The 12,828-nt window shown below is 44.2% G+C and overlaps 1 protein-coding gene and 1 long non-coding RNA gene across 2 annotated transcripts in view; one reads left to right on the top strand and one right to left on the bottom strand.

Moving 5' to 3' along the window:
* The window catches only part of LOC142803883 (uncharacterized), a 334,011-nt gene that overhangs the window by 91,741 nt on the left and 229,442 nt on the right, over positions 1-12,828 (top strand). The gene's annotated exons all lie outside the window — the stretch shown is intronic.
* The window catches only part of LOC142802641 (uncharacterized), a 121,392-nt gene that overhangs the window by 22,706 nt on the left and 85,858 nt on the right, over positions 1-12,828 (bottom strand). Inside the window, exons 4-6 of the mRNA XM_075887626.1 lie at positions 5,148-5,327; positions 2,614-2,755; positions 1,325-1,417 (exon numbers count right to left, since the gene is read on the bottom strand). Of these exons, the coding sequence (XP_075743741.1) occupies positions 1,325-1,417; positions 2,614-2,755; positions 5,148-5,327 (415 nt within the window). The remainder of the gene's footprint in view (positions 1-1,324; positions 1,418-2,613; positions 2,756-5,147; positions 5,328-12,828) is intronic.

Here is a 12,828-nt window from a genome sequence, read left to right as displayed (position 1 = left end):
AGCATCTTGCTAGCACAAAAGACAACATTTATGTTATAATTACTGGCCGTCCTTGTCATACGGTGGAACATGGCGCCCATGTATGGGACAACGACGAATGTTTTTCGCCAATCTGAAGCCACACCTGAAGCGTCAAGAACCTCTTTTTGTTCCCTCTTCAGGTTATGCAAGAGCCATTGTAATGTGGAAGCAAGGACCAAGCACGGGAAGCAAGGCGCTTCCAATCTGAACACCTGCCGTAAAAATCTGTCACCTACATTGTGAGGATTGGACTTCTTTAAAGTGGAACTAACACAAGACGAGGCCAACGATTCTTAACAATTTTCTAATGAGGAGAGTGGTAGCGTAAAAATGGTCTTGCTGAACGGAGGGAAAAGACCAGCAAAAACATTGTCCCTCTGGAACTGTAATGAAGGATAAAAATATTGCAAGACATTGTGTCCTGGGACTTCACAGGTAAAGCACAAACATCCGACCCTTTGCTTAAGAATTCTTAGAGCCTGGAACATAGACTTCATAAAGTTGGCGGGTCGACGAACACCAATAGTCGACGTATCTGAAAACATGCATTACGATACCCTTAAAATATTGCTCAAATGTTCAATCCACTTTAGCAAAAAATATACTCCATCGTAGTGTGCTACCCTTGACTCGATACAGATACTAGAGTTTTGTGCGGACAGATTCTGCCCAAACAAAACAACTGTGGAGTATTGTTTTATATTAGTATAAGATTATTTTTGAAACACCTTTTCATCATTGTCGGCGACAATAGTTTCTTTCACACAGCCTATGCGACACCATAGGCAAGAAAAAAAAAACAGGCCTTCCATGTCTAGGCTGAACGCCGTACAACTTGAAACGTTTTGGTCAACCAAAACTTCTACAGTTTTATCTTAACTGTGATTAGGCTTAGTTTTTTTTACGGGTTAAGATATTGTGTGCTGTCATTCAACGTGGCTCCCACGTAGGTATTTTGATAACAAGAAATTTATGAAGAACAAATAACACTTGTTCCAGCTTTTCGATTGTGCGACTTCTGAAGAACACCGGTATTTTGCTTTTCTGTATTGTGCGCGTCAATTATTGTACCTGCAGTATCGCTGTGTTCAAGCGTCGCACCCATGCAAACTAATCTGCTGAACATATAAGCCACCACAGCACTGTAGCAAAAACTATATATATATATATATATATATATATATATATATATATATATATATATATATATATATATATATATATATATGTGTGTGTGTGTGTGTGTGTGTGTGTGTGTTTAAAGCTAGAGACGCCAGTTTAAAATGAAAGAAAAGTTTCGTACCTTTTGAAACGTATGGAGACGTGCGCTTGCTTAGCTCAAAAACGAATTCCGTTGTTTGTTCGCTGGTGTATGTCGCTCGTGATATGTCGTCGACTGCGTAAAGAAAAATGACTTCTGAGAACTGAGGTGCGAGTTGCGCTCTAATTTTGCAGCTTTCATGCCAGCGAAAGAAGGCACCGAAAACGAATAATGAAAAAAAGCTACGACAACTCTAGTACATGTGATTTTTTATGAGGTTTGCTCCAAGCTGCGACAACCATTTGGTCAGGGTCAGTTACGTATCTCTGTCTGGTATAGCACTGCGCGCTCAGCAGGACCGACTCCATACCCACGCGAGGGCAATCGACGATTTCACAAAACCTGCGGTGTACCTTGCACGAGAGCTACAAAGCAGAGTAATTATTGCTCTTTCACTATGAAGATTGCGGTAAATCGACATGCACACATTTTGAAATATGCTGTAATGCGATTAGCAGAAGTTCTTTGTGCTTTGTTCTACTTCTTGACTGTTCTTGTGTCCAGGCAGCGCCTACTTCACGATCACGAGCAAATGGATATTTACAGGCCACTGTGGCACCGATACTTCAATTTGCAGCTCATGCACAACAGCCGTTTGCCTTAATGTGTAGTGCACCGATTCGTGGAGCCTGTAGTTTTCCACTGGCAAATGCGAATTGACCAGGCACAGCATGCCTGGAAACTGAACACTATACAGTTTTATTTAGATTGAAGTTCTTAACATTTACCACTTTGTGTTGAAAAGATTTCAGGTGTACTTTTACAGTGACCGCTTGTGTTGTGCCAACTTTATCTAACAGTGCAAATGACGCTTTAAAAAGACTTGCTACAGCGGCTTCATCCCCTATGCCTCATGCTGAAGTGTGTTTCAAGACACAGTTGCCGTCTCATAACAATATTCGGTGCTCTATGTATTGGTATGTGCTAGATTTCAAAACAATTAGTAAGCAGATGTTAGTGACAAAGTAGAACGTTTGTTTTGCCCCTTCTGGTAAAGCAAGTGAAAAAATCAGAAAATTATGCAATAGAAATAGCACGTGCTAAAGGAAGCCATGTTAACAACGATTCTGTATAGAATTCTGATTTCCGCTTTTTTTTGAGCTTCTTCCACTGTGTTTTTATTTGGTCGGTGTACTTCATTTCCTCCATCGAGTTTCCTTCATCAATAACAATGCCATCACATAGGAAGCGCCATGCAATATCTTTCTTGAAGGATTGTACACACGCTTCGCTCTAATTATCGCCCTTTGAAATAAAATAGAATATCTCACGTTGGTTTTCGTATCCACGTAGCTTCGAAGCGAGGTCATAGGCAGAATACGAAGTTGCACCAAACTCTGCCAAAAATAGTACGTAGTCATTCAAGCCGTGATTCTCGGATCGCCACATTGACTGTTGTTTGCTGTAGTCCATCTAATAATGCACAGGAAATAGTCAATGTTTTACGTAATATACTTTGATGCTAACGGCAATTATGTAAGCTCTGTAGGGCAAGCCACTAGCCGTGCCTTGCACTACACAAACTCACGGAGTCCCTATGAATAAAAATACTGGGCCGTTAAACTCTGTAGCTGTGGAGGACATATGAAGGTGCCCAGAAATTTGAGGCACACTTAGCAGACACGTAATTTGGATTGTAGCGGAACACTATGAAACTCATTTCTAAACATCTGTCTAGAAAATTCATCTTCAATTGATTGCACCACCCCTTAATTTGTTTAATTTTAAGCAGTGTTGCCCTACTTGTGCGTTTTCGCCAGAATCTCTCTTCGCAACATTATCCATTAGTTTCACGTATGTGCATGCTGCTTCGTGAAGACTCCCCTTCTTGTTGGCGGCTTCACATTAGGTGTATCAGTGATTATCGGTGAGGCTTCCCACTTTATATTGACATGTGTTTTCGTTGACATACAGGAGGAGGACACGTTGCTGTATACCTCTGTACTGATTCGCTGTAGCGAATGATATACGTGCTTGGAGCCATAGTGTAAATAAGGAATCATGCGTGGAATTCAAGAATAATGACAGAAAGTCACTCATATTCTTGAAAGTGCTGCGTAATGAGGTCTTGTACAATAGCCATGTCGGTGAAAGAGTGATGCTAACCGTTGTATTAATGCATCACAGAAGCGTGAATACTCCACATGCGTGACGCCCCGTGATATGTATAGTGAGTGGCTTGCCGAGAACTGCCAGTCCACTTCAGAGGGTGCAGCGAGAGTTATAACTATCATTGTTATCTTCATTATTATTGTTAGCATTGTAGTGGAGTATATGCACCAATGTGTATGAGTTTTTGGAAAAAACCGAATGGCCCCGCGTTCTGCTTGCGCGAGAACCTGTGCCGCCTATGCCAGTCTTGCCGTACGGTTCTTTTCCGTTGTGACCTCGTCGCGGATTCTCTGGTTCAACAAAGCTAATCTTATTTGGTGGAGGCGCAGGGTAGGGAGGTGACTGGCTCAGTCATCTTGTGCGATTTTCACTCAGCCAAATTACGAGGGCAGAGCTCCAGGATCGCAGTAATCTCCACAAAGTACATTGAGGTTCAATAAACCTCATCGCTACATAAACAAAGGCATTCGCATCTTTGGACATAATTCACTGGGTTGTCGTGGGCGAAGTACATTGCACGATTGTTTCAATATAGGGGCAAGTGAAATCTAAAGCCTTGGGTCTTCTTAAACCCAGAGGCAAGAGCCCTTGCAACTTTCTTGCCAAAGCATTGTACCCTTTCTGGTGCGAACCTAACGTCACTGTTGAGTGCATAAAATTTAGGGCTCTGGTTTCTAGCAGTGATACAAGAATAGTGTGCGTCTGTAGGCGAGTTGCATTTTTCTAGAGTTGCCAAGTTCCAGTGCAACAAACTTGAGTTGTTAAAAAATGGTAACACTAAATACTTTCGTAATGACGGAAGGCTGCCGAGTAAGCTAGAGTTCTGAAATGATTGCTAGACTGAATATAACTCACTTGGAATGCCTCCGTCTGCACCTCACGAATAATTCATCTCTCACACCAGTCACCGAGCAATGGTTGCTATGTTCAAGAGTTTCAAGTTTTTATAACTACCGTGACAAATTCCTCTTGCTCAGCATTCTCAGCTCACAGATAGCACGTGCAGCGAACACACATCAACCATACATCTGGCAAACGCTTGACATAGAACGAGCAACAACATCGGGTACGTACGTCCACTTTGCAAGGTGAGATGTTCATTGCGGTTCATCAGGATGAACGCAGTGTAAAGAAGTTGCCGTGGTATTCAATGTAAGCCTACGATTGACAGCTGCTGAACATAGTATCTTATTTATTTATCCTGTCCATTGTTTGGTCATCTCGGTATTAATCCTAGCTGCCTAAATTATCTCTATCACCTACTCCCTTTAAGATTTTCTTTGCTGCTTGGCTTTCGTTTTATTTTTAACTTATCGAAATTCCTACTCTCAGGTTACTTTGTAGTACACCACCGGGAACAAATAACTTGGGTGTTTTGGCATAATAAAATATCGAACGGGCTGCTAAATGTCAAAAAGTGAAAGTTCAAAAGTACCTGAAAATGACGAAGAAGGCAACCTATTACTTAATCCCCATACTGCTTCAATAGTTGCCAATTTCGAGCATAATAGCCTCCATCAGACACCCCGGATGAAGCGGACATACGGTACGACGTTTTCGTTTGGAGGAACAGTTGACTTCTACATCAAGTGATTGACCTTCGTCACAATTTCTTATCTTATACATGTAATATATCACAGCGAACGGTCTAGACATCTGTGCAGCATGTTATGCAATAAAATTTGTTGCTCACCTCCATCAGTCTTTTTCCGAGCACAAAAGCCCTGCCGTAAAAGGTAAGCGAGATCACAGCCTCGACTCCAAGGTCAAGAGAACCACGCACCATCATCTCAACTGGATTTACAGTAGCGAGTGTGTGCCTGTCAAGTAAGTCCAGCTTCAAGGATCTCATCCAGTTCACGAGATCCGACGTCTGTGATAAAAACAGTACAAATTGTTACCGAGTGAAACACTTTGTTAACAAAATAATTCTCACACAATGGCGAGCGCTTTCACAGCAAAATATTATAGCTTTCAGAAACTCGGAAAGATTCGAAGAATGAGTAGCATCGCTCTTCTATTGGAAGTGTTAGTTCAAGCAACAGAAAACGTGTGTTCGATATTTAACAAGATATATAATTTTTGGGAGATGCAATACCTCAGCCAGAAGAGATAACACACAGGAGCCTAGGGGGGTGAAACACCAAAATGAAACACTCAATATCATCCGTAATTCTTTCTTCAGGAAATGCCCCTTGCATGGTGAAGCATATGATTAGTCAACATTATAGACATTGCATATATAAATAGCCCCAATATACATACACCAAGGTATGGTTAGCAAAGTCGGAAAAAACTTGTTCCTCTACCTGTTTCATATGAATACGCTATAACGGCAAAGATAAGCGCGACTTTATAGATCTATGCACCGTTCCACGCATCATGTTCATGTGCACATATTACACGTGCCGCACTGTAAAAGTTAGAGATGCATCTGAGAAGCAGTTTTGTGCTTAACTGCTTAACTTTTCAAACTAATACATGAAGGTGCACTGTGTTTTACAAATAAGCAAGGTCTATTTTACGGCACCGGACACGATGGTCCACATCACTTGGTGGAGGATCGTTTTTGGTTTCTGTTGTTTAGTTTGCAGCTGGTCGTGACGAGAGATAGGTGGTGACAAAGAGGCAAGAACAGCCATGTGTTAATCAGCACGCGTCTTAAAGCGAAAATCAGTTCTTTAAGTTTTTTTCAAACGCGTCGCTGACGTACACCGTGACTGCGAGTGAGAGCGTGGACCCGTGGTGGCATTCATGGCGGCCGCAGTAATACCTCTGTCACACGTGGCAACTTAAGTACTTTTTGAGCGAGTGTACTTCCGCTCGCGAAGTGTCATTTTGATGGTTCGCTGCAACACGAGAAAGCGAAGTGTACTTAGGCAATGACGGCAGTGGTGATTGAGGAACTTGTAGCACAACGTATATTTGTTTTTTTGTGCCTGTGTCTCGTCTTCGGACGACGTTGTCTTTGTGAAATAGCACCTGGGGCACATGCCAGCCTAAATGAATAGAGAACAGCTCACCTGCATATGTGCAGGTGTACCTGGACGTAAACAACGTGACGGACGCAACCATTGCTGTGTGCTGCCGTATTCTCCTAGCGGACGTGGCCGCAAACACCCGATAGTGAAAGTAGCGAGGTTACTGTGTTATTTTGTGACTTGTTTTACACATAACAATATGTCTCATAACAAAAACAATGATTTAAATATATTATGAGCACCGCTTTAGGCAACAGCGTCTTTTTGTACAAGCCACTGGTACCGAAGCTTCACACTTCATCGCAGCAGTCGCAGTGAAGTGATGTTGGGTAACGCACTTGCCGGCAAGTGTACTTTGCAGCGAGTGACACTAAACTTGCTCGTGTGACAGCGTGCAAGTGACAATCGCGGCTAGGTGTACTCCTTCAAAGTGCACTTAAGAAGCTACGTGGGATCGCGCTTCTAGTGTGGAGCCAAGAATAGACCAAGGGCCGCACTGCAAATACACACTACCAAGCTCTATGTCGACGGCCATTGGCGCTTTACTCGGTGGTTATGTCAAGGTTAACTGTGTTTGTAACTGCGGAGGGAACAAGGAGCATTTTTAGCTGAGTTTGAGAGTTATTTGTGAATTCGGGGCCGCTTTATATTTCGTTTCGGCGTTCTTAGGAGCCTCTCACGCCAATCAGCAGCGTTTACTGACGGTTCTGAAAAAGCGTTCCTGGGCCCCTTTAACAATACTAAAACAAACAACAAAACGCTTCGGCAGTGCGTATCATGGCGTTTTGTGAATATGTTGGTCCCATTACTCTATTATGGACACCTGAAAGGCTTTTCAAATATGTAATCCCGAAACTAAGTCACCGAGGGCACCCAGCCTAGCTCATAGAGTCCCTATTATTACTACAGGAAACGTTTTCTTGTTCAGAACGAAAAGATGTGGTGCTGTCGAAACAGGCTATTTGGAAGAACTTGCATCTATAGCTTTAATTCCAACCATAGCAGACCGTAGGTATAGTGCTCGGCAGCTGGTCGAAAGGTGGTGACCTTGATCCCGGCCGCACTGCTCGCATTTAGGCGGAGGCGAAAGGGCCCGCGTAAAGTATGATGTCGGAGCATGTTAGAGACCACCAGATGGTTGAAATTTTCAGAGCCTTCCAACATCGCATCACTGATTGCCATGTCCTTGTTTTGGGACGTGAATGAGACCTTAATATCATTAGTGTTGAAGAAGCCTACTGCCTCATATAATGGCGGTATTTTATCTTTCTTTTTCTACGACAACAGGTATCATAACAGATTTCATTCTAAATTAACTAGAACAATCAACCAAGCTCCGGTAGTGCTCGTTATCTTTACGTTACTTTCGCTTGGTTTTCCTAGTGCTGAATTCACGAGATCTTATTCCCAGGAATACAATAGAACTTAAGTAATATGATCGTGGCTTGCACAATTTTTTAGGTTATACAAATTTTATTTGGTCCTGGCCAAGACCAATTAACCCGCGATGTAAAAGAGAACGATTCTTTATTGCTTCTCATCACTCGCTTCTCATCCCACCACGTTTGATTCGAAATAACGCTACCGCGCAGGTTCGCACCTATACTGTTCACATGCGGCGCTAAGCACGCTCGCACCCTTGTCTCAAAATCGCCCCCGTGCACAAGTTTCTTGGTAGCCCTTCGCGTGCCTCCCTGCTAAGATTACATTTGCCGTTGGAGTTGCCGTTTCTTAAGACTGAAGCTCTTTAGCCCGTGGGTCGTTTCCTCTTCTGTAGTAGTAGTAGTGGCGTAGTAGTAGTAGTAGCAGTAGTAAAATTAGTAGTTGTGGTTGTATAGTATCACTATGTAGCCACGTATGGTTTACGAATCACTAAATAGACCACGTTGTTTGCATATCTACTAGTAAATATTTTCTCTAGATTGCGTTAGGGGTTTTCGTATAGTTCACAGACAAACGGATGAACGGACGGACGGACGGACAGACGAACAGACAGACAGACATACAGACAGACACACAGACAGACAAACAGACAGACAGACAGACAGACTCTTCGCCCACTCATCATCATTCACTTCGTAGTTATGCTGCGATTTTATTATTTCTGATGCGTTGATGCATGCATAAAATTTTAATAAATAACTGTAGTGCTGTGATCTAGCTCTGGCTCTGGTGCTGTGATAGTTCACCGGCCTTGGAATAATGAGTAGGTATGATCTTTTGTGCGCGCTTAAAGTGTGCGCCATAGGAGTTGCCGAACAATGACAACAACTTCAAAGAAGTGATTTGATTGATTGATAAATGATTGATAAGTGAAGTTCAATGTTCCAAGACCACCATATGATTATGACAGATGCCGTAGTAGACCACTCCGGAAATTTCAAGCACCTGAGGCTCTTAAAGCGCACCCAAATATGAGCAGACGGACAATATTTCCGCCTCTATCGGAAATGTAGCCACCGCCGCCGCCGGGATTTGATCGCGCGACCTGTGGGTCAGCAGTCAAGTACCTTAGCCACTAGACCACCGTGGCGGGGCGACTTCAAAAAATGTCGAGCACGAGAAGTGCGGCACAAGGTATTGACGTGCAAGTGGCCCAATAGGAATTCACCACAGTGATTCCAGGTACCAACAGGTGAACAACACTATACTTCAATATCCCTGATCAATCGCTGACGCGGTATCCCACCAGGCCCAAATGAGAAGCCGTTGAGTAGACCCACGGAGTTCCAAGCAGTCGGCAAGCAGCTCTTGGTCCGTTCGGGGAGAAGCAGGGGGGAGGTAGCCCGTCAGCGTCACGGTCGTGGTTTGCCCCGAGTGCCTGGCAGAGGTCTAGGGTCGGAGCAGCCAGCTTCGCTTGACATCCATCTTCCACTGTCTACAGAGCCAGCGGGTTCACTGTCAGGCATTAGCCAGAGCGCTTCGCTGTGGCCCCTAATCCACGCGTCTGAGATGAAGACTGCCCGACTTCGTCAGCCCTGTCTTCGGTACCTACCCGCTCCGTCGTGCACCCATATAAGCATGGCCCTGTTCTTCGCCAGATTCCTCTAACGACGGCACTTTCCGTGCACGTATCTTCTGGCGGTAGACGTCTGCCACACTTCAGTACACTCGCACTCGCCGGTGCAATTTTCGTTGCGGTTGGACTAAACTTGTTTTTTCGACTTGGAGTTCTGTACCAACGCGTTAGGATGTTTTGTTATTACAAGCGTGTGTTGCGTGTGTTATGTTCATGTGTTGTTTTAGTGAAGCCAGCCAGAACAGAAAACAGCTTCGATGTCTTTGTTAAGTACGTTTTGATCAAATGATGCAACTGGATTCCTCGTAATTTACATATTCCAAATAAACCCATCACAATGGTGCCCAACGTGCGGGGGGGCTAATTTCTGCCTTCTCAAGTGAAACATAAGAAGCACCACATGGATTCGAGAGAGTCAAGTAGCGTCACTGATAAGTTAGCCCTAACTGTAGATCGACTGTGGCAGTGGATGTGCGAGAAAGAAGTTCGTGCGAGAGAGGAGCGTGTCACCGAGAAAGAGTGAAGTGCGTGCACGTCGCTAGCAGAAAAAATGCGATTCACGTGCACGTCACTAGCAGGAAGAACGTGATGCATGTGTATGAAAACAGGAGGCGGAGTTGGCTCGCGAGAAGGCGGTATAGCAGGAGAAAATTTTTTCGCTTCGCTTTTGTCTTGCAGAAGCTGAGGAGCGTTGTGGTAGTCAAAGAGACTTAGTGGTCACGAATGAGTATTCCCCACCAATGCAAACAAGTTTGCGAACCACAAAGGATGCGCTTCAAGAGAAACAATTTTATCTCGATGTTTACCTGGATTATTAACTGTGACAGCAACAGAGGATCTCTTTCACAAGCGTAAACTGGCCAATAAACCACGCATAGTTGTCGGGGCGCGCAAGGCTAGAAAGAGTTTTGTGCAGTTCGATGAGGAAGAGGATCACTTTAAAAGCGAAGAACAGGGAAGTTTCCTTCAAGATATGTTGTGGAATCTCGCAGAAGATGGGCATCTGTACTGAAGTACGATTGCCTCAGAATTGCCCTAACGAAGGAGATTCTAATGGTGACCAGGATGATGGCAGCAAATGCCTCAAAGAAGGTTCTGAAATGGTGGTCGCATATTGGATGGGGTATCTAGAGGTATGAGATTTGTGGGAGACTATGCGAAGGACTGGCTCTTAGAGCATAAATGCTCCATTTCGAGTGTCAGGACAGATATGGTATGTTCGAGACAGATATGGAAAAAGGTACGAGCACGCCTGCAATCCAAAAAATGCTGTCACATGTGTGGGAGACCATGTATGATGACGCGTTGGGGCAATATGATCCCAATAAAAGTCAGATTGTGCTGAAGACTACACCAAATCAACAGCTAAGATTGAAAAAGGTGGACAACTGGCGTGGCCTAATTTAATTAGTAGAGAGTGAACTAGTGCTTTTAACAAAACATGCATATGCTTTCAGAGAACACGTGCTCTAAAAGGTCAAGTCCACCAAACGATTTCAAATCAAAGCAAGATGTTTCCAAACTTCCCATGCCGGCAAACATCATTCAGCCACTCATGTCTCTATACGTCTCGCAAGACCTAGGTTTCGGGTGAATTTCTTGTTGCGCTGTAGTAGAGCACATTATATCTGTGGCTAGTAGATATTCCACTGAGCGCACAAGTGTTCTCATACAGCGGTACACAGACGCGTTTCGGTGAACACCGTTCAAGGCGTCTTTCTCCCGGGTCCTTCCTAATCGTCTCAACAGTGTCGTTAGACTGGTCTGGGACGCATTAACTTGAGCGTTGAGTTTTAAACAGGTAGCTCTTCCTGGACTTCGACTTTTAGGTACGGATGCATGTAGCTCTGTACATAGTCGAGTATTTGTTCAATTTTCATAAAATGTGGCATTGTTTACACCAAATCTGGAGCGTAGCTGTTACGGGATGTAAAGATATTTTGAGCATGTGTTTGAGCGTGCAACGGCAGCTTCTTTTAGATAATCTGGTGCGGTAATGTCTTCGTTGGCCCCAGAGAATGTGTGCTGTCATGTAATGACGTGTTCACTCTATTTAACGGGACTTGTGAGGGCTATGATCCATAAGCTCACTGAGTGTACTTAAGTGTGTCGGTAGACATTGTTGTGGTGGACAGTCTAACGATGATAGGGTACGCGCACCAAGTGGCAGTCGTTAAATGCGAAGCATTTAAAAACTGCCCCTATGCCGTGTGTAGACGCTGCCCTGGTGCGAGGTGCAGCCTAATGCCGATGTCGGTCAGTTGTTGCCAGTTTTAGGGTATGGGTCCCTGTCTCGGGGGTCGATATAAGAGAAGTTCGAACTTTTCCAGCTAGAGGTTGAGGCCTATTTCCTTCATATTGACTTCAACACAGTCGACGTCCTCTTGAGGAGAGCTCTCCACAGAGCCCTCCAAGCGACCGACACTCCATATGGTAATGTAGTCTACATAAATGGCGAACTTGATGCTTTTTTGGTTTGAGAGCTGGGCAGCAAGGCCGCACATTGCATTGTTAAACATCAGTGGGGAGACGACTTAGCCCTGCGGGATGCCGAAAGAACCGAGATCGTAGGGCTCAGACTTGAGATCCCCAGCTGTATAGTGGCGTTTCTATTCCTGAGGAACAAGCTGGTGAACTTGTGAAAGTTAGCTTCTAAGTTGAGAGAAGAGATGAAGCAAGCATGTGGGAGTGCGTGACATTGTCAAAGGCCTTTTCAAGATCGAGTCCGAGAATAGCTCTGACATATTTCGTCTCCTGATCTATGATGTGATGCTTCAGCATTTTGATGATGTTTTGTGTAAATAGATGCATTTTAAAACCTACCATGTTGTACGGAAACAGGTTAGTCTTCTCTATCTGCTTTGATATCCGATCGTTGATGACATGCTCGGCGACTTTGCCTATACAGGACGGCAGTGAAATGAGTCGAAAGTTGCTAATACTGGAACTCCAGCCATGTTCAGGTGTAAGAATAACCGACGCCATTTCGGTGGTCTGGGAAAGTCCTCGTCTCCCAAATATTATTGATTTGTTTGGTAAGGTAGGCGATAGAGGCATCATCTAAATTGCGTAATGTCTTGTTTGTAATGTCATCCGCGCCCTGGCTGGAGTTCCCATGAAGATTGTTTAAGGTGGTTCGGCCTCTGCTTCCTGGAAAAGCTTGTCCAATTTGAAGGCTGGTGATCCCGTGTATTGCGCGTAGCCAGAAAGAGGCCGGGTCGTGTCCAAAGGGAGGTATCCCTGTGCCAGACACCCCGTTATTTCCGTGGTCGATTTAACCTTCCTTTCTGAGAGGAGTGTTTGGTCTACCAAGCGCCTCTGGTTGGATTTAGATTTGGTCTCCTGCAGGAGGTGTTTGAGGAGTTTCGATTTTC

This window comes from Rhipicephalus microplus, chromosome 3 (genome assembly GCF_043290135.1).
Source record: "Rhipicephalus microplus isolate Deutch F79 chromosome 3, USDA_Rmic, whole genome shotgun sequence".
NCBI classification, from domain to species: domain Eukaryota; kingdom Metazoa; phylum Arthropoda; class Arachnida; order Ixodida; family Ixodidae; genus Rhipicephalus; species Rhipicephalus microplus.
Note: the sequence above shows the minus strand (reverse complement) of the source record. Positions and strands in the feature narration are given on the sequence as shown.